The sequence below is a fragment of the Pollicipes pollicipes genome, unplaced genomic scaffold (assembly GCF_011947565.3).
Source record: "Pollicipes pollicipes isolate AB1234 unplaced genomic scaffold, Ppol_2.1 Scaffold_3447;HRSCAF=4054_pilon_pilon_pilon, whole genome shotgun sequence".
Lineage (NCBI taxonomy): Eukaryota > Metazoa > Arthropoda > Thecostraca > Pollicipedomorpha > Pollicipedidae > Pollicipes > Pollicipes pollicipes.
The window spans coordinates 25,728,802-25,748,288 of NW_023596297.1; the positions used below are offsets into that span (position 1 = coordinate 25,728,802).

The following is a 19,487-nucleotide window of genomic DNA, read 5'->3' on the forward strand; positions in this document are numbered from 1 at the left end:
CAGATGGATCCTTGCATCGATTGAGATCGTGTGGAACAATTCGGAGCTCTGGTTCGGCCAGGTACCACCAACGCCCAATAGTTGCTCCGGGTCAGTCTCGGCCTAGGGGCCCACTTCTCGAGGGTAAAAAAGGCCAGGCTCGCGCTGTTAAGTTTTGGGGTGCCTGCAAAAGAAGGGCCATGCTTTCTTTGGGGGGCCCACAGAATCGAACAAAGGCCACTTCGTCGGCAAGTCCCGCCTGGTCCCCATCTGGTCTCGCATGGTCCAGTCAGGGTCCCTTTTGAGTCAATCAGGTCCCGTCTGGTTTCGTCTTGCCCGGCTGTCCCTTATGTGGTCTGTTTCGCCCGGTTCCGTCCCCATTCATGACGTCACATCGGGTTCTGTCTGATCCGATCCGGTTTTGTTGAGGTCCATACGATTGCTCTCTGTCCCAACCATTACTTTCGGTCACTTATGATGCTGTTCGATCCTGTCTGATCCCGCCCGGTCTTTTTGTCCCGTTTGGTGCGGTCCGGTCCCATTCGTTCCTGTCCGGTCCGCCCCTAATATTTAGTTTGGTCCCCATTCCACACCGTCTGGCCCCGCTCTGTATGTTCCGTTCCTTTTGGTTTCTTTCAGTCATGTATGGTACCCTCCAGTCCCGTCCAATCCCGTCTGGTTATGCCTGATCCCGTCTGATCCTATCTGAATCCGTGCGGTCCGCCCGGTCTCATTCTGTTCACTCGGTCTGATCTTGTTCAACCGTTCTCGCCTGGTTTGGTCTTTCCCGTCGAGGCCCGTCCGGCCCAGTCTTTATGCCGGCCTAGTCCTATCCAGGCGACGTTTGTTGCCATCCGGCCTCATTTCATGTTAACACCGAAGATCATGCAGTGAGCCACGAACCTATCCCTGCAGCACGTAACTTTCATTTATAATTTACCTTCCGACTGGTAAGGACCGCCATGTGGCAAGAAGCGCCCAGGTCCCATCATGGGCTTGTCAGGGTTAAACGTGCTTGATATCACTAGGCTGGTTAGTGATTTTGTGGCTTTGTGACGTCATCGTACAGTCAGGTGGAAGCATTATCGAATTTCACTAAGATCAGGTGACAGCCGCAACGCCGCTTTATGCGCCCGGTTGTGAGGGTTGTGGGTGAGAGATGTGGGGGAGAACTCCATTTATTGGCACTTTATAGGACGCAGAGGTAGATAACGGTATTAAGAGAATTCATGAATGTCTGGCGCTTGTATTGATATCAATATTGTGAGACTTTCTTGCAAGATGTATCCGATACGGACTGTTTTACCTGGGTGCGAGGAGTAAGCAGGCAGAGTGACACCAGCTGAGTGACACAAGGCTCTGTAAACCGGCGGAGAAACCAAAAGAAGTAATTGCTTGCTGCTGTGCAGTGAATCCCTGAGCAGTCTTTTGTTGATGAGCTATATTCCCACTTTCTTAGAATGATGTATGTGCTGAAAAACCATGCCATAAACAACAAGTTCCTGCTTTAAGCATTTCCCAAAGACCTCACATCTTGTGCATCAGATCATATCAGAATAGCCCAGAACCGTCTTGAAAATTTGCTACAATGCCAGCCATATAAGTGAATGGCCCATCAGGTGTGAATTATACTTTTCATGCCAGTTTCAATGCTTTCAATTTTCTTGCATTGCATCATATTTGTCTTGCTACCCAGGTATGTCAGTTGTCATGTTGGCAAGGTCATTCAATAGTTTGGTTGTTTCTGAGAGGGACCTTAAGATCCTTGGTTCTAGGCACATTTATCACATCACATCCTCATAAGTTTTTGGTAGTTTTGAGTTTCAAACTTTATGTTTTGTGGATGGTAACCAGACAATATATCCACCATGCCCAGACCTGGTTTGCTCTTGCATGTTCACTGTTAGTTATGGGCATTGGTCTTAAGTATGTGTGTTATTGTGTGATAGCTAGAATGATGATCAGCCATGGGTAGACCATCATGCTGGCCTATTAGCCTAACACAAAATCATGATTCCTGGCACATCTTATGCAATGCCATGTTATTGGTTTATGTAGTGGACACAATCTTTGCTCAGCGATGAAGCCGCTTAATTTTCCGTACATTGTGCACAGTGTTTAATGGATTTTGAAGGAGAAAGCAAACCATTTTGACATTATGTTGTATTCAACCTTTAACAGATGGAGGTAGAGTGAGCAGAGTCAGGTCAGATTATATAAGAATGCCATTTCAGTAAAACTCCTGGTGTCTGGTTTACTCAAGCCCTCCTGTTAATGTGCGCCTTATTTTGTGTGTGTTGATTCATTACTCCTCCCCCCCCCCCCCCCCAGCAGTTTGTGAGTGGATCAGATGGATACAACGCTTTGTCAGATCAGCACCAAGTGCAAAGCCATACCTGCATAGTTTTGTGTTGCTGTGATAGTTTGCATACTAGCCATGTGATTCAGAGATCTAACAAATATTTGAAGATATGCTTAAAGCATATTTATGAATGGCTGCATGTGCCGGGCCTCCACACCAGCAGCAGTGATTAGGTAGCATGGTCAGATGATGTGTCTGTGTGCTCTGAATGAGATCATCTGAAAAGCTGCAGGGGTTATAGTGAATGGACACCTGTGAGTGTGACTTTCCACTTGGGGGACGATTTGTGAATGTGATAGTGCAGAGGGCAGTAGCCCCATCCAGCTTTTTGCAGAGTGCTGATTTACAAAGCCTGTATTTGCTTGCACATGGGACAGGAATGAAAATGATTAAAACCCAGTACCATAAGTCTGCAACAATATATCAGTTTTTGTTAAGAGTCACCCAAGTATTTTCCTCTTTCCAACCTATGCACCTCATTGCATCATGCAGTGGGTTTCCAGCCACCAGTCTTTTACACCTGTCTCACCCCGCTGCAGGTGAATGCCGCTGCCTAGCCCTCTGGCGGCCCACACGCGTCTGCTGGGCGTCAGGATGGACTCGGCAAACCTGGTGGCCGGCTTCGGCTTGGGCGCCGTGATTGGCTGGCTGCTGTGGCGACCGGCGCCTGCACCCGCGCGCGCCCTCTGCTCCGCGCCGACAGACCGGCCGCGCGTCGTCGCCGTCGCCGAGCACGACGACTTGAAACTGGTGCTGGTCGTGCGCATGGACCTGAAGATGGGCAAGGGCAAGGTGGCGGCGCAGTGTTCGCACGCCGCGCTGGCCGCCTACAAGCAGGCGGCTCGCCAGACGCCCGAGTGGCTGGCCGAGTGGGAACGCCGTGGCCCGGCCAAGGTGGTGCTCAAGACGGAGGACGAGTACGCGCTGTACCGGGTGGAGCGGGACGCGCGCGCCGCCGGCCTCGTCACGGCCGTGATTCAGGACGCGGGCCGCACGCAGATCGCGCCCGGCAGCGTCACCGTGCTGGGCGTGGGCCCGGCGCCGGCCCAGCTGATCGACCAGGTCACCGGCCACCTCAAGCTGTTGTGATGCCGGCTCACGTAGGCTGGGCGCCGCCTGGTGTCGTTAACGCTGGGCGGTGCGGGTGTTACTCGTTGAGGGAGGCGGGACTCACCGGTGAAATCCCCGGGAAATCAACGGCCATGGTGGTCGGTTTACGTTTACGTTTTAGGTGGCACAAGTGTTATCGCACAGATACGAGGCTGAACAGTGGTTCATAGTTGACAAGCTGAGAGCTATTGATACTTTTACAAGCAATGCCTACAGGCTTGGGGAACACACGTTTTAGACTCTGCACACGTTTGTTCCGAGCGGATCGGCGCGACCCCGCGTGTCAGCCATGTTCTGCATGTGCTGCCGCCTATGTGCAAATGGCTGATTTGTCCGAACATTACCGCATGGTTACATGGTTACGGGCGATGTGCAGAGTGGAGGGGGGGGGGGGGGGGGGGGAGGGGTGGGCGCGGAATGGGTCGACTGTGTGATGCCTTGCTTGGCTGCAAGGCTTGCACGTGGCCTTTACACCCTGTTTGAAGTATTTATTATTGCTCATGTGCGTATGTGCAGCCGGTTTGTCTCCTTTGTTCCGCTTGTGGCCTAAAGGCTTACGATACACGTCACTCGTGCTGCGATGGGTGAAGTGATGCATTTCATGGGAAAACTGAGAAGGATTCTGTGCATCTTTGGCGTTTTGCGGAGTCCTCTGGGTTTCGGAACTCATTAACTTAATGGCTACGTATTTGCTGCTTTAGATGACCGTTTGCTTCTTATGATGTGCTCGCCTGGGAAGTACTGGTACATCATTCCTTCCGTTTGGCCGCTGTTAACCGGGAATGATAAGGATTTTATTAGCTGATACCGCACCAGTGAAATGTCGTTTGGCACCTTCCACCTTTCTCCTCACCTTCCATTACGACCTGTCAGGGTGTTCCTACAGGATTACTGTAGCCCTTTACCGACCGCTGCTATGGAATGCAATGATGTCCCTACCACTGCTATGGCCTGGAGGCCATTTGGCACACATCGTTGCAGCCCAGAAATGTCTGTTCTCAGCTACTGTTCGAATAAACGGCCATTTGAATGGATCTTTTGTTGACGTAAGACTCAAGCGGAAACAAGAGTCATTGCTTGCAACTCTGGGACATTCCCAACAACTGGGCTCGGTGTCTGGCATACGCTTGGCGCCAGGTTTGCCTGCTGGTGCTTTCTGGATAGGCTTGTCATCTAGCGTTCCTCTTAAACGCGTGTTGCTTGCACCGGACACTCCGCCGTGGCGCAGTGCCCCGCTCCGATTATATGCCGAGCATATATGATGGGGCTGATGACTTAAGGAGAGACTTTCGCGTGGATCCCAGAAGTGAGATGGACTCTGTCTTGAATCCTCTGTCCCCGATCCGGGATTGAGAATCCAACCACAAAAGTTACCAAGGGATGTTTGAAACTTCTGAATGCATGTTTGCAGTTGAGCAAATGGGGCTACCAGGATCCATGATCTTAGAATATGCGTTCCTTTAGTTTCGGCGAGAGATCTTTTGTGATTGGGGACTCGCTTTTGGAGGCCCCGCACGCGTCCGGCCCAGAAGCCTGTGGAAGAAGCATGGGTGCGCTGGCAGCGGGTAGGGACTCACCGGCGCTGAGTTCGGTCGGTTAGTCAGCTCTTGACGATCGTATGGCGCTGCGCGTGCTGAGTTCAGTCGGCACGCCGCGTTAAGGCAGCCAAAGGGCAGGAGGGACCTCGTGGCTGGGATCTACAGCGCAGGGCTTCAGGCGGGCGGGGCCATGTCTCGCCTACCCATGGTAACTCAGGGGAGAGGCCTCGTGGCTGGGATCTACAGCGCAGGGCTTCAGGTGGGCGGGGCCGTGTCTTGCCTACCCATGATGACTCACGCTGGAGGCCTCGTGGCTGGGATCTACAGCGCAGGGCTTCAGTTGGGCGGGGCCGTGCCTCGCCTACCCACGACGACTCAGGGGAGAGGCCTCGTGGCTGGGATCTACAGCGCAGGGCTTCAGCCGGGCGGGGCCATGTCTCGCCTACCCATGGTAACTCAGGGGAGAGGCCTCGCGGCTGGCATCTACAGCGCAGGGCTTCAGCCGGGCGGGGCCATGTCTCGCCTACCCATGGTAACTCAGGGGAGAGGCCTCGTGGCTGGCATCTACAGCGCAGGGCTTCAGCCGGGCGGGGCCATGTCTCGCCTACCCATGGTAACTCAGGGGAGAGGCCTCGTGGCTGGGATCTACAGCGCGGGGCTTCAGGTGGGCGGGGGCCATGTCTCACCTACTTGCAACACACTTAAGGGCTGCAGTCATCAGACCCTGTTAAGAATGCTTATCAGCAGAGCTCAAGCTCTAACATTGAATCAGTGGTCACTTGAAATCAGCTTCATTTCAACCAATTCACCCGAATAAAACCACGCCAAGAACTTTCCGACTGTGTAATGATCGCAAACCCTGTGAATCACATGTTAAATATACATGGTGAACCAGCACTTGATCATGATCAAACATGCGATGGGTTCGTAAAAAAGATTCCCGTGCTCTTGACGAGGTGAGGTAACGCTGCCTTGTCTTTCTGCACAACGAACTGTTTGCACAAGCGTGAGGCGCATGCGCACTGGGGTCGAATTTGCCGGTCTGCCGCCGAGTGCTGTTTGGGTGCAGAGGTGGTGTCGGAGGTGGTTGCAAATCGAGCCATTAAACCCGCCACTTTTGCCCTTTTAAGAGCACAAGTAAAAAAGAGCATATTCACTTGTTCCAATGCTAGTCTAATCAGCGCCAAGGTAGCACAGCTTATTGCCAATTACGTCGCGGGGTAGAACCTCAGCTGGAATCGCAAAATGCTTGGCGCTTAATAATAAGAGCAGCTTCACTGAAAATTTAGCTACCAAGCTGCCTTTCACCCAGCTGCTTTGTTAAATGCACGAGGCCTTAGCGGTGGAGCGAGGTTTGGCCAGTGAAGCTCTTAAGTTTGAGACGGGCCATCCCTTGGACTTGCCATGCGGTGGGAGGCCCCGAAACTCCGCCTCCGGAGGCGGAGGCGGAGTTCCGGGGTATTTCTGAACCTCGGCAATGGCAGTGCGGCCCGCGCAGTACGTAACCATACGGTGTTTAACGCGAGACGTTGATACTTTTGGCACCTGGATGGGAATCAACGCCCTGAACTCACATCCCAACAGTGTGACGAAAGACAGCGATACCAAGCGTCAACAAGACGACGGAGCGACACTCAGCGCGGACAAATCATACATACGAAACATTTACCGCCGGCAGTGCGGTCAGCACTCAGCCGCATGCAAAATCAGCCTGACGCAAGCCATGATCAGCTGAGCGCGTTCCGACACCTCTTGATCAGCCATGACACGTCCTCATATCGGACTGATTAAACCCTCGTCCCCGAGAGGACTGCCAAATGCCTGGTTGCGCCCGCGTCCGCAGGTTGGACGCGCCGGCTGCCTCTGGCACAGCCACCAGCCAGCTTGTCACGCATGTCATACCTGCCACGCCATGGCAAATCTTCAATCAACGGCTCCTACGCGCACCCGAAGCTTGGCACCACACGCACGTGAGCTCACCCGCGGTTATCGCAGCATTCAGCACGCTTCAAATCACAAAAGCCATTACAAGACGGCGGACAAACTGAAAATCGAGCTAACGACGACGCTAAGTGAAGCTACGAACGGACGCCTGCGCCAGGCCGGTGCATCAGTCACAGTAAGACGGCGGCGGCGGGACGACCCGGGTCACGGTGACCGGGCGCCGGTGACGTCACAGACGGCCACGCGACACGGACGGCGGTGCCTCGGGGTCACACGGATCACACATGCCCCTTACGCAACCAATCTAGGGGAGAGAAGAGAGCCGGGGTTAGCGACCGTTTAGATCAAGCGTGGCAGGGTGTACGGCGACCAAGACAAAACTCTGACGGGTACAAAACCAAACATGCAGCAGCAGGGCAGACACGAATCGCTTGTCGTACAGAAGGGCATAGTAGACGAACAAAACATGCATATCTCGCAGCTTTGTTCGTCTTTAAAATGCCATTTTTTACTGTTTTGCAGTAATTCACGCCTGCCCCGGCAACTCAAGAACACGCTTCAAAAAATAAACAGAGTAACAAACAATGAATGCAGCGGTGGCAAATGACAAGACAAAGACGCTCAGGCGCAAACGGACGGTTGAATTAGTATCAAGATGTGTTGCCTTTTTTGGGATGGCGTCTCGGAGACAACATTATACTTAACAGGCATATATAATATTCAAACAAATAGTTTTCGGACGTTACTATATTTTCGTAAAATAGTGATGTGCTGTAAAAGTACCTGCATTTTTATTTATATCAAACGGCGTCATTCATACCATTCCATTTCCAACACACACCCACATCCTAATATCATGTACCGATACATTCGCGTAGCTTCTCGCACCAGCCGCCATCGAGCCAGCGCACTGTCCCCATCTCACATCATCCGAGCCAGCGTGAAGCATTTGGTTGGGCTCTGGAAGCGACACAGGGACCAGAAGGTCCACCTGGGTACCATCCGGAACTTTTCAAGCCCACCAACGGACCGCATGGCTACAGACACGTCATCGGTCCTTGACGGCCTGGCTTCCTTCTCGGTTCGCTGGGGCCGGCACATACGACACACCCGCGCCACAAACACGACGAAACGTCCCGTGTGTCTGCCATCCACCCGGAGCAGCGACTCGTAACACACAGCGCCAGTGCCGCCGCCACACCACACATGGGATGCACTTTCTACAGATGGCGTGTGGCGGTCGGCGCGACCCCCTCTGCGGACCCGCCGCCGCGACCCCCCTCCGCGGACCCTCCGCCGCGGCACCCTCCGCGGACCCGCCACGGCCCCCCTCCGCGGGTCCGCCGCCGAGGCCCTACTCCGCGGACCCTCCGCCGCGACCCCCCTCCGCGGACCAGCCACGGCCTCGCTCCGCGGGTCCGCCACCGAGGCCCCCTCCGCGGACCCGCCGCCGCGGCACCCTCCGCGGGTCCGCCACTGAGGCCCCCTCCGCGGACCCGCCGCCGCGGCACCCTCCGCGGGTCCGCCACTGAGGCCCCCTCCGCGGACCCGCCGCCGCGGACGCGGACGTTACATCACAGCCCGTTCAGACTCACTGCGGCCGCGCGGCGGCTAGTACGGCTTGGAGACGTCCCTGGAGCGCTTCAGCTGCACCTTGAGCCGCTTGGTGCCGATCTGGAAGCCGTTCATGGCCTGGATGGCGGCCTGCGAGCTGCTGGGGTGGTCGTACGACACGAACCCTGCGGCAGAGCGGGCGGTGACGGGGCCGCGCCAGCAGCCCCTCCCCCCCCCCCTCTCCGACTGCTTGGGACGGGCTCCGACGCTGTGGGAGGTGGCCGGCATGAGTCACTCTCTGTGGTTGGTTTCGCATCTGCTCCAATTGTTTTACCAGCGTAAGTTCCAGTTCGATGGTAATCACTCATCAAAATTGCACCTGGAGTGACTCCTAAATGCATGAGTGTAAGTAAAAACTTTTATTTTAACTCAGTTCTGACGTTCGGATTATCGACGCCTAATCTTGATCCCACCTGTAGATGAGGTCTTGTGCTTAACAAAGCCTGTGTATATACAGCGATCGCCGTTGATGTTACAAACGTCCTTTTGTAACGTTTAAGGGTGTGCACAGGTGTTTTATGTAGGCACCTTTCAGATAAAAAGCAAGCATGATATCCGCACACGCGTAAGACAAGACATGTTTTCTATTACAGATCGACGAAATGACATGCAGCAGAAACTCATTGCCACACCCAATGTTCGTGGACGGCGAAGTTCAACCTGTTCGTTTCAATCAACGGAGAGCTTTTGACCGGGCACGGACGCCGTGGAATTCTCAAAGTATCCGCAACAACTCTGCCAGCAGCGACCCAAAAGCGGCAGCATGTCTCACCGAAACACTTGGACAGGTTGGTCTGCTTGTCGACGAACACCTTGGCGGATATGACGTTACCGAACGGCAGGAAGGACTGCGCCAGGTCCGAGTCGGTGAACTCCTGCGGCAGGTGGTAGATGAAGAGGTTGCAGCCGTCTGGACCCTCCGCCTGCCGACCGGAGACGTTGCTGGCGGCCGCCAGCGCCGGCGGCGTGTAAGCCGGGTACCCTGCGGAGCAGAGGGCGTGGTTAGACGGGTTAAAATCACCCATGACGGCGTAAAGGCGGAGGGGTCAGGACAGGGCGGCCGTGATTGGACGGGTCAACATTGACACTGCGTCGGGCGGGTAAGCCTTGGGGCAGAGTTCAAGGTCAGTCGGGGCAGGGTTATCGCCGACGATGTGCGGAGTGGACACCCTGAGGGGCAGAGGCGTCAGTGGCAGACGCGGCACTACCAACGCTGTGCGGACCAGGCACCCTGATTACAACTGATTCGGGTCAGGATCGCCACCGATGGCATGTATGCCAGATCCCCTGAGGGCAGACGAGTCAAGGTCATTACTAACGACGCGTAGGCCGCATACCCAGCGAGGAAGATAAATAAGGGTCAGAGGGTTCGGAGTCACTACTGACGGCGTGTAGGCCGGGTACCTTGTGGAACAGATGGGTCAGGTCACTGACGTGAAGGTCGGGTACCCCGCAGAGAGAGATTAAGGTAAGACGGACAGGGTCACAGCCAGACACGGTGCCAGGATTTCACTAGCGGTCTATGCAGGATTGTCTTAAGAGCTCAGTAAGAACGCATGGCGTTGATTTTTTTATTTTCTGTCCTTGGCCATCTATGGCAAAAAAAAAAATGCGGGCTTAAGGCAGGGGCTGGTCCCTGCAATCCTCCTTGGTCGCCTGTGATCACTACTGACATGTATAGCCCGAAAAAGACTAATGTAAGGACTGACGATGTTTAGCGGCGTATCCAAAATTTACACCTCACGGCCATACAGACACAACTAAGGCCGATCAACTCACTGCCTCAACAGAAGATCCAGTCGTCTCACACCTTTATTTAAGTAGTGTGCAGCATGACAAAATTTCGATGGTTGAATGAGCGCAATGTCGGGTCCTTAACTGTCCTATTGGCGCAAAGTTACCACTGACCAGTTGCGCATTTTAGGCGCACATGGGCCAAGGAAGACCTGGCGCAGCGCACAGACCTGGTATTCGCTTGATGTGTGTGCAGTTGAAGCACCAACGCCCAGTCACGCCCAAAGCCGTCTCGAAACTGGCGACGTCACACGAGTGGCTGTCGCCTGCGAGTCGCGTCCCACCTGTGTACTGCTGCAGTGCCGAGTAGGAGCTGAGTGAGTCGAGACTGGGGCCGCCTGCCAGTCCATTCAGCTGTCCTGAGGAGCCGCCCAGCGGTAGTGACGGCACTTGCGGCACAGCTGACGCCGATGACGTCTGTCCGAACGGGCCTGAGGAGGTGGGTCTATTCAGCACAGGCAATGCTCTTAGAACTGGTGTCGGCTAGCGACATTCCTGCCAGGAAGCTCTTGACGTCATTCTAATGAAGAAAAGACCGAGCAGCATACCACCTGCAGCTTTCACCAGCCGCAGCGAGTCGCAAGGCTAAGTTCTCAGTTCCTTTTTTCCTTGCTCACGTTTGAAGCTGCAGGTTTCTACCAATTGGTTCAGCACGAATGTCCCGCATTCGGGTTGCATTTCACGCCATTTGCAAGCAGCAAAATGTATTCGCCTTCCATCAAAGTGCCGCAGTAACAGCATATCAAAGAAGAAGACCCAAAAGGCAGCGTTTCACACTAGCATCACATCATGGGTTCGAAGAGGAATACTGCAAACTGCAAACACAGCAGATGACATTTCAGTTAGTTTACTTGATGTATCATGTGACCACGGTATCCAGCATGCTACGCATGCTGCCGAAAATGCGACCACGGCCGCGTTAACCAGCTACGGATAATGCAAGCCTCAAACGATCAGCACTAAAGGAACGGCGCCGTTCACCCAGTCGTACGTACCACACTGCAGGCCCTGGAGTCCCACGCCGCCATGACCCATGGCCATCAGAGGGGCCAAGTTGAGTGAACTCAGGTCTGGCAGAGAAGAGAAGGAATATGTGATGGGTAGCGAGAGGCAGCTGCGTTGCTGGCTGCGCGATTGGCAGCATGGGCAAATAACATTTCCATCAAAATGATCAGGAAAACTGGCATAATACTGCAGCACCGTGATCACACAAATGATGGATACCAACAGAAATGTCTGCTCAACTGGATATTCTCGGAACAGATTTCGGTGTGAGGCGACCCTAACCATCACCAAAGAGCTGATGGCAATGGTTCCCATTGCACTGGTAAGACACACGCTGCGATACGATTCAACAGCGGAGGAGCCCTACTGCCTTCAACACAATCTGCTTCTCATCACTCGGAGGATACGTCACTGGCCGACACGAGACTACGGTCCGCCCCAGCTGCGAGACGGGCGGACGCCCGCGGTGGCCCCTCACCTGACATGTTGGCGGGGAAGGAGGGCAGGCCGGAGCTGGAGAGGTCGGGCACGGCGCCCTCGCCGCCGGCCCCCAGCACCATGCCCGGACTGGAGTGGAGGCCGGCGAGGCCCGGCAGCCCTGCGGCACGGATACACGCGGCCGTCACCCTCGGGTGCTGAAGCCCCAGATGGCGCCCCCTGCCGCCCACCCGACTGAGCTGCACGTGCCCGACCGTAGCCGCCCGGCCGCGGCGCTGGCGAGCCTGTCGATGTTGACACCGCCACGAGAATCAGCAGCCTGAGTCCAAGCTTCTAATGCCAGTTGGGTGGTGATTCCGCTACGAACACAACACGTAAGAATTTGAAACGTCCAAGCCGGCAGTGCCCCTCCTAGTTCGGGCGGCTGGCGGAGCAGTACGCCAGACCAGCTGACAGTGACCCCTACTAGTTCGGGCGGCTGGCGGAGCAGAGCGCCAGACCAGCTGACAGTGACCCCTCCTAGTTCGGGCGGCTGGCGGGGCAGAGCACCATACTAGCTCGCTGGGCGGCCGCCCGGCCGTGCCGTCACCGGTGCCGGCCGTACCGTGTCCGTTCTGCAGCTGGGGCGGCATCATCTGCGGCGTCGGCATGCCGGCTAGACCGGCCATGGAGGCAAGTGGCGCCAGGCCACCCCCGCCGTTTAGCTGCTGCAGGACCTGGGGCACGGCACAAAGCGTGGGTCAGCCGCCGCAGCAGCAGCCGGGTCAGGGATCAGCTGAGGTCGGTGCGGCAGCGGGGATGGGCACAGGGGTCAGCTGAGGTCAGTGCGGCAGCGGGGATGGGTACGGGGGTCAACTGAGGTCAGTGCGGCAGCGGGTATGGGTACAGGGGTCAGTTGAGGTCAGTGCGGCAGCGGAGATGGGTACAGGGGTCAACTGAGGTCAGTGTGGCAGCGGAGATGGGTACTGAGACACCGGTCCTCATTGGTGGCGGACGAGCGACCAGTAAAGGTCAACGATTACGACGGTCCTAAGCAAAAAGGTGACAGATGGGGCAAAAGTAAAGCAGATGAGTGAGATTATTACGCTCTAGCTCCCATTTCTTTTTCAGAGGCTGGTTGAGTGAGTACGACACATCACATCAGCATCAGGCGTAGATAATATCTAGAATTGTTCGCGAAGTGGCAACAGTCGGTGTCAGAGGTGCCGGGCCTGCCAGCGGGCTCTCACTGGTGACGAGGAGCGGCCAGCTGGAGCGGCGACTCGCGCCGCTTCGCGGCAGGCTAGACTATTTATAAGTCGTCATCTGCACAGATCGGGTGCATGCCAAGACCATCCGTGAGTCCCCGCCGTGCCAGCGGCTCGTCGCGTGTCACCTTCGCTGACAGTGTGACACGCCTCACCCCTCCCCCCGGCGGGGCCGCGACTTCCGCGTCCCGTGCTCCGCTGTGGCGGCGGGCCCCGCACCACCACCGTGGGCTCCTCGCCTCCGCCGCGAGCTCCGCGCGCGGCACCGCCAGCGACGCACGCCGGACCGGCCGGCGGCCGACGGCGTCGGCAACGGCCGACAGCGCCGACAGCTTACACGTGTACACGGCCCGATGAAAAACAAACGCGCCGCTGCCGGCGGATTAAGTGCGCCCCGTGCACGACCCGGCCGGTCGGGTCGGCGGCCGGGCCGGCCCTCGAGGGTAAACACGGCCGGCGCCGGCGGCGCCGCCTCGCGGGCATTGTGATGACGCGCCGGCTATTTCCGGCCCGCTGGTGCCTCCTCTCCCTCATGCGAACTGTCTTCCGGCGTTGCAGGTGGCGTGTTTGGAGACATTTTGGGTTTTGCCGCGCGCGCGAGCGCTCGGGTGTTTTACTGATTGATGGATTGGTGGCTTTGGATACCGTTGGCTTCCGGTGTTGGGGTGTGACGTCATTGAGCGTCACGCTCGCTCCCAGCAACCGCGCGAGACCCTGGCAACACCAATACGAATATATAGCTCAGGTCACGTGTAGGATGGATCCATCGGACAAATCAGACAAAAGCGCGACTCCATTCCAAACTCGCATGACTTCAAAAGAATGCTATTTGTCGTCAGGGGAGTCGAAGCTTCTATCAGCTTAAAGTAAGTATAACAGGCTGACGTCCCGAACTTCTGCTCGAGTACCATAGACCCGAGACAAAGGCGGCAGTCCAAAGTTTCGGTCACCTAAGTTAATCTAATACCCCAGTTAGTTGTCTTAGTGGCCCAGCAGTTATGTTAAATTTGTAGAAACTTTATCGCTGCAAATGCGCTCATTTGCATAAGCTCCTGCTGATCTCAACCACCACTCGTCTATTCACGCCAATGCAACTCAGTCACTTGCTTGACAAGCGCGCACCACCTGGCACGCCTGGCACGATGCCAACTTTGTGCCGTCGTGCACGCTTTTCTCAGTCACCCGAGTGACGTCACGGCCTCGTGCTCCGAGCGATATGACTGGCGGCGTGCGCCGATGGCAGAGACCGGTGGGGTGTGAGCTGGAGTCTCGCCTCGCCTCCCCCCCCCCCCCCCCCCCCACCAGCCGTGTGACAACGGTCCGCACGAGATGTGCATCAGAACTCGACGCCACGACGCGGCGCTAACAAATGCTCCGAATTCTATTGCCGGCCATTCCAGCGTGCCCTGGAGGCAACCGGACACCTGACGTGGGGAGGGGACTGTTATCCACGGTCAAGCACCGTGGATACCGTGGAGCTGCGTCGGTGAAGCACCAGCGATGCTGCACTCACGGCCAGGTACTGAGGGTTGACGCTCATGGGTGTGACGCCGGGCGCTCCCCACAGGGCGGGGGTCGCACTCTGCAGACGCTTGGCGTCCTTCTCCTTCTGCGTGTCGGCGAACTTGACGGTCAGCGGCGACGAGCAGCCCTGAGGAACAGGCATGCGGTCGGTGCCGCCTGGGCAATGGACCCGGAGAGCACTGACCAGTTCTGCCGCGCTCATACCAACGCGAGTCCCTTACAAAGCAGCAGGGCATCAATCCGTCACGACTTTTGGTGACTGGCGCCCCGGACAGTTGACTAATGGTGAGCAAAAGCAGCAGGTTGCCTGCAGACGCGACGTTGTGTCGTTCAGAACAGTGGCCGTTTGGATCATGCGGAGCATCAGAGGACTACACGAGCAGACGGTGACGAAATATTAGCATAGTGATGGCGCTGGCGAGCACGGGGAACGGTGACGTGCCGTGACGCCTCTGAATGTCTCACCTCCATCGTCTGCCCCTGGTGCATGCTCTTGATGGCGGCGATGGCGTACTGTCTGCAGCCGAACGTGACGAACGCGCAGCCTGTCGGCAGCCAGCCGGTGAGATGCGGACCGCCTTTCACAACAGCGCACGTGCAGATGGAGCGGAGGCAGAATGTGATGGCTCATATACTGCGCACGCCACGTGAATCAAGCTGCTTTATCACCAGTGGTACGACAAATTATGGTAAAATAATAAAATTATGGTACACCGTCATGTTGAAAATTATTTCAAGATATATCAGGAGAAAAATTCTGGTCCACACAGACTGTGATGGTGAGCTTATCACTCAACCCTGCTCGGTATGCTCAGGGAACTCATCTCACGACGCAATACCTTTGCTGATGCCGCTTTGGTCTCTGAGTACAGTGCATTCTTCGATTTGTCCAAACGACTCGAACATTTCTCGCACATCATTCTCATTGTACTTCTTGCTGAGCATGCCAATAAACAGCTTTCGCTCTGAAAATACAGAAATCGTCAGGAGAAAGGAAAACGGCTGCTCGGAAAGCACAAAGAGTCAGCTCATGAAAGGCTGAACAGCTTCAGTGGCGTCTGGTGGATGGCGATCAGGCAGCTTGTGAATTCAATTCGCCTCCCGTCGAATGAGCCTTCCAAGCGCAGTAACCAACAGATCAAACTGCGACAGCGGCTACACAAACAGTTTGCTCTTCCCATCTGCAGCCTGCCGATATTAGCCGCGCATCAATCAACAGAGGCGGTCGCCGGGCACATCCAGCGTCTCCTTCCCCGCTTTGCCAAATTCCGCGCGTGTTAAATCACTCGAGACGTCTTTTCCCCGCAACCACCGACTGAAAGCATCGATAACTGTCGGCCTGACTGGCAGTGGACGCTGCCCGGATGATTTGAAGCCGCCGCCTCCCGTCACGTGACGGCGTCACCAGGCTGGTCCGGGGCGGCGCGTGGTGCGGCGAGGCCGCCCGCGACGCGGTCGATGGCCGGAGAGGCCCCGGACGCCGGGCGCCGGCGGGAGGGCGCGGCTGAGCTCCGCGGCTGATTAGCCGCCGCGTGATCAGGAGCGCCCCATCCCCCCCCCCCCCCCCCGACAATGGAGCGCCGGCCGATTGGCAGGGAAGGGTGGGCGCGGATCTCCCACGGCAGCGCAGCGTTCGACGCACGGCAAGCCTTCTCGGGAGCAGTCAGCAGCTAAACTAAAGGCCCGTTTGAATACCTTATCGAGGGTCATGAGTCCTAGCGAACTGTCAGAGCATGCATAATAGCAGGCTTCTGGATGCTTTACAGGTGCCATTGCCCGGTCGATAACGTCGTGATCATCTGAAGCGTTGTCGTGATGCCTGGAGCTGTAGTTTGGCCACCGGTTTGCCAACGTTTTACCCTTTCGCTGGCTGCAGCACCAGCCACCTGCAGTCTACAGTCACCTGACTCTGTTCGTTTCCAATGCCTATCTCAGCAGTAGAATCGCTGACTTGCAGTCAAATCAGCCGGCGTCAGGCCTCTCTCCCCACTCTACCAACACTAGCTGCCTTCAACCCCAGCTGCATCCTAACTAAAGACGCGCTCTGCCCTCAGTTTACGCCATCTCCCTACCTGCTGTCTCCAGCTGCAACCGAACTCTTTCCGGCTGCATCCGAGCTCTATCCGCGTCCTATCCGGACTCTGTGCGCGTTCTATCCGGACTCTCCGCGTTCTATCCGGACTCTATCTCAGCCGCAGCTGCACTCGGCGCGGCTCGATTTCCGGGCGACGCTCGGCGCGGGCCGGTCTCGTCGGCCTCTCAGCCCGCTCATAATGACCCAACCCCGGCCTAAACAAACGAAACAACGGCCCCGTTCAAAGGCCGACCTCGCGACGGTAAATAGCCGGGGAAGACGGCGCTCGGCGGCCGCCCATACTCGTGCAGATGGAAGGGTCGGCCGAGTGTGGGAGTCGTCGGGCTGCGGAGCACTGCGCGCCGCCGCCAGCAGCGGCGAACGCGGCTCGCAGCGAGTCCGGCGGCGGAGAGTGCCATCCATGGATGGGCAGGCGCTCGCTGTAGTAAAGATTTTGCTCATTGCCACCGACGTCTAGACAGAATAACAGTTACGTGCGAGGAGCAGCTTTTTAAAATGCATACAATTGGATGTGCAGGATGTAAATATAAATTCATGCAACAAGAACTCTGAATTCCTGGCGGCCTCCACAACTTGTTGGCTGCTAGACAGCTGCCCCTCGACCCCATTTTGACATCCCTGCTATCCGAATGGCCGAATATTGAAACACTGGTGAAAAGATCTTGTTGAACTTGAAGCATCAGACTGCGCGGCTACGTTTAGCCGTCCACCGCAGACTAACATTAGCATCAGACTGCGCGGCTACGTTTGACCGTCCACTGCAGACTAACAGACTGCGCGGCTGCGTTTGACCGTCCACTCCAGACTAGCATTAGCATCAGACTGCGCGGCTACGTTTGGCCGTTCATTGCAGACTAGCATTAGCATCAGACTGCGCGGCTACGTTTAGCCGTCCACCGCAGACTAACATTAGTATCAGACTGCGCGGCTACGTTTGACCGTCCATTGCAGACCCTCGTTGATTTACCCGGAGGGCAGCTCACCATAGATTCAAATTAATACCTTAAGGCGCTCCGACTTTTGGTCGCAGTATAAAAAGTTAATTAACAGTCAGTCGAGGTTTGTGCTTTCACCGTGCGATGTCACGCGCCGCATCAACTTCACTACGCCCTAAACCAGGGAGTTGAGGCAACACCGAACATTTCGGCTAATGCAATTTCCATTTCACTGACACCACCGACCGCGCAATGGGCTTCAGGCTCTGGCTTTGGATGGCTCGATCCTGCCATCCGTTAGCGTGAGTCGAATACAGTCGTCAAAGAACTTTCAAACTGTTCCAACTTTTCGCCATCTCCCGGTGAACTGCACAATGCGTGGACTTCGGAGCGAAGAGAATAAACGTTAGGCTGGGTTCAATGGCGGTACTAGGCCAATGCATGCTGTACTCAGATCAGCTGAAATCGGTCTTGCGTAATACTGACATTTATCTAAGTTTTACGGTTATGTTTGAAGAGAACCGGCCACTGCCAACAGCACGGAGTCAAATGAGTTGAAATCACATGTGCACGCAAACAGTTTCCTCCGTTAGTGTTTTCAGGTATTTATCCTAAGCCCATTATGTATAACTCACGTAAAAAGGGCCTCTCGTAGTAAGGGTCTCTAATAGCCTTTCGAAACTACCACGGGCAGGGTGCACGTATTTAACACGCATATACTACCTACCACTAACTACAGTTTAACTATAGTGGTAGAAAAACATCGTCACAAATCAGCACGTTCATGTACACGTACAGTGGTCGAAAAACATCGTCACAAATCAGCACGTTCATGTACACGTGCAGTGGTCGAAAAACATCTTCAAAGATCAGCACGTTCATGAAGGCAGAAGTGCGGGATGGTGTCACGGATGAAGTTGTTAACTAGCTCTAAAGCGGACAATTTCGTAACTTTCTGCGTTGTGCCGGCTGTGTATGCAAGACACGCGGTGCTAGGCTGACATGCGGTGGGCATGGGCCTGGTGTATCATCTCGTACAAACATTCAAACAAACAAACAAACAAACAAACAACATCTCGTAGGGCATTCAACCGGTACAACAGCGTTAAAGTATTGTCCGCAATCCACCCGGGCCTGGAAATCCTTACCATTTCGGTTTTCTGTGTCCGCCGGCTTCATTTGAATTGCATGGTGCATCTGGATAAATGAAAACAAAAACGGTTATGGGACACCGCTTGAAGTTCACCACTCGGAACTTCAAAGGCATGTCGGAGAGGGTGAACAGAAAACGTAGTATTCAGGGACTTTTCAGTCTATCCGTCTCTATCTCTCCTTTCTCTCTCCGAAGAAATAGAGAAATTGTAAGAATGAAATAGCGAGAAGAGCGGAGGAGGGAAGGGCACCAGAGCAAGAGAGAGAGAGAGAGAGAGAGAGAGAGAGAGAGAGAGAGAGAGAGAGAGAGAGAGGAGAGGTAGGGGAGAGAGAAGGAAGATAGGAGAGAGATAGAAGAGAGTAGAGAGGAGAGAGAGAGAGAGAGAGAGAGATAGATAGAGAGAGGAGAGAGAAGAGAGAGAGAGAGAGAGAGAGGAGATAAGAGAGAGAAAGAGAGAGAGAGATCGAGAGAGAGAGAGAGATAGAGAGAGAGAGAGAAGGAGAGAGATAGAGAGAGATGAGAGAGAGAGAGATAGAGAGAGAGAGAGAGAGAGAGAGAGAGAGAGAGAGAGAGAGAGAGAGAGAGAGAGAGAGAGAGAGAGAGAGAGAGAGAGAGAGAGAGAGAGAGAGAGAGAGAGAGAGAGAGAGAGAGAGAGAGAGAGAGAGAGAGAGAGAGGAGAGAGAGGAGAGAGAGAGAGAGAGAGAGAGAGAGAGAGAGAGAGAGAGAGAGAGAGAGAGAGAGTAAGAGAG

At 55.3% G+C, this 19,487-nt stretch overlaps 2 protein-coding genes across 6 annotated transcripts; one reads left to right on the plus strand and one right to left on the minus strand.

Moving 5' to 3' along the window:
• The first annotated feature begins 1,098 nt into the window (after positions 1-1,098).
• LOC119091744 (peptidyl-tRNA hydrolase 2, mitochondrial) lies at positions 1,099-3,828 on the plus strand. 4 transcript variants are annotated; one of them, XM_037214606.1, is made up of 2 exons: positions 1,099-1,183; positions 2,881-3,828. In XM_037214606.1, the coding sequence occupies exon 2, from the start codon at positions 2,885-2,887 to the stop codon at positions 3,428-3,430; it is 546 nt and encodes a 181-aa protein (XP_037070501.1). In that variant the 5' UTR covers positions 1,099-1,183; positions 2,881-2,884; the 3' UTR covers positions 3,431-3,828. The 4 variants fall into 4 exon arrangements, with proteins under 4 accessions (XP_037070501.1, XP_037070502.1, XP_037070499.1 ...); XM_037214607.1 differs by having other exon boundaries at positions 1,111-1,131; XM_037214604.1 differs by having other exon boundaries at positions 1,118-1,675.
• A 1,988-nt stretch (positions 3,829-5,816) lies between these two features.
• Positions 5,817-18,782, minus strand: LOC119092069 (CUGBP Elav-like family member 1; the record flags this gene model as incomplete). 2 transcript variants are annotated; one of them, XM_037215033.1, is given in 11 exon segments in its annotated part: positions 5,817-7,237; positions 8,529-8,672; positions 9,380-9,529; positions 10,626-10,772; positions 11,337-11,411; positions 11,825-11,944; positions 12,389-12,500; positions 14,545-14,682; positions 15,021-15,100; positions 15,395-15,520; positions 18,734-18,782. In XM_037215033.1, coding segments are annotated over 10 exon segments (1,125 nt in total), but the record flags the coding sequence as incomplete, so codon positions are not given.
• Positions 18,783-19,487: the final 705 nt, after the last annotated feature.

Excerpts from the sequence above, each read along its gene's own strand:
- LOC119091744 (XM_037214606.1), top strand. The coding sequence starts at position 2,885 with ATGCCGCTGCCTAGCCCTCTGGCGGCCCACACGCGTCTGCTGGGCGTC.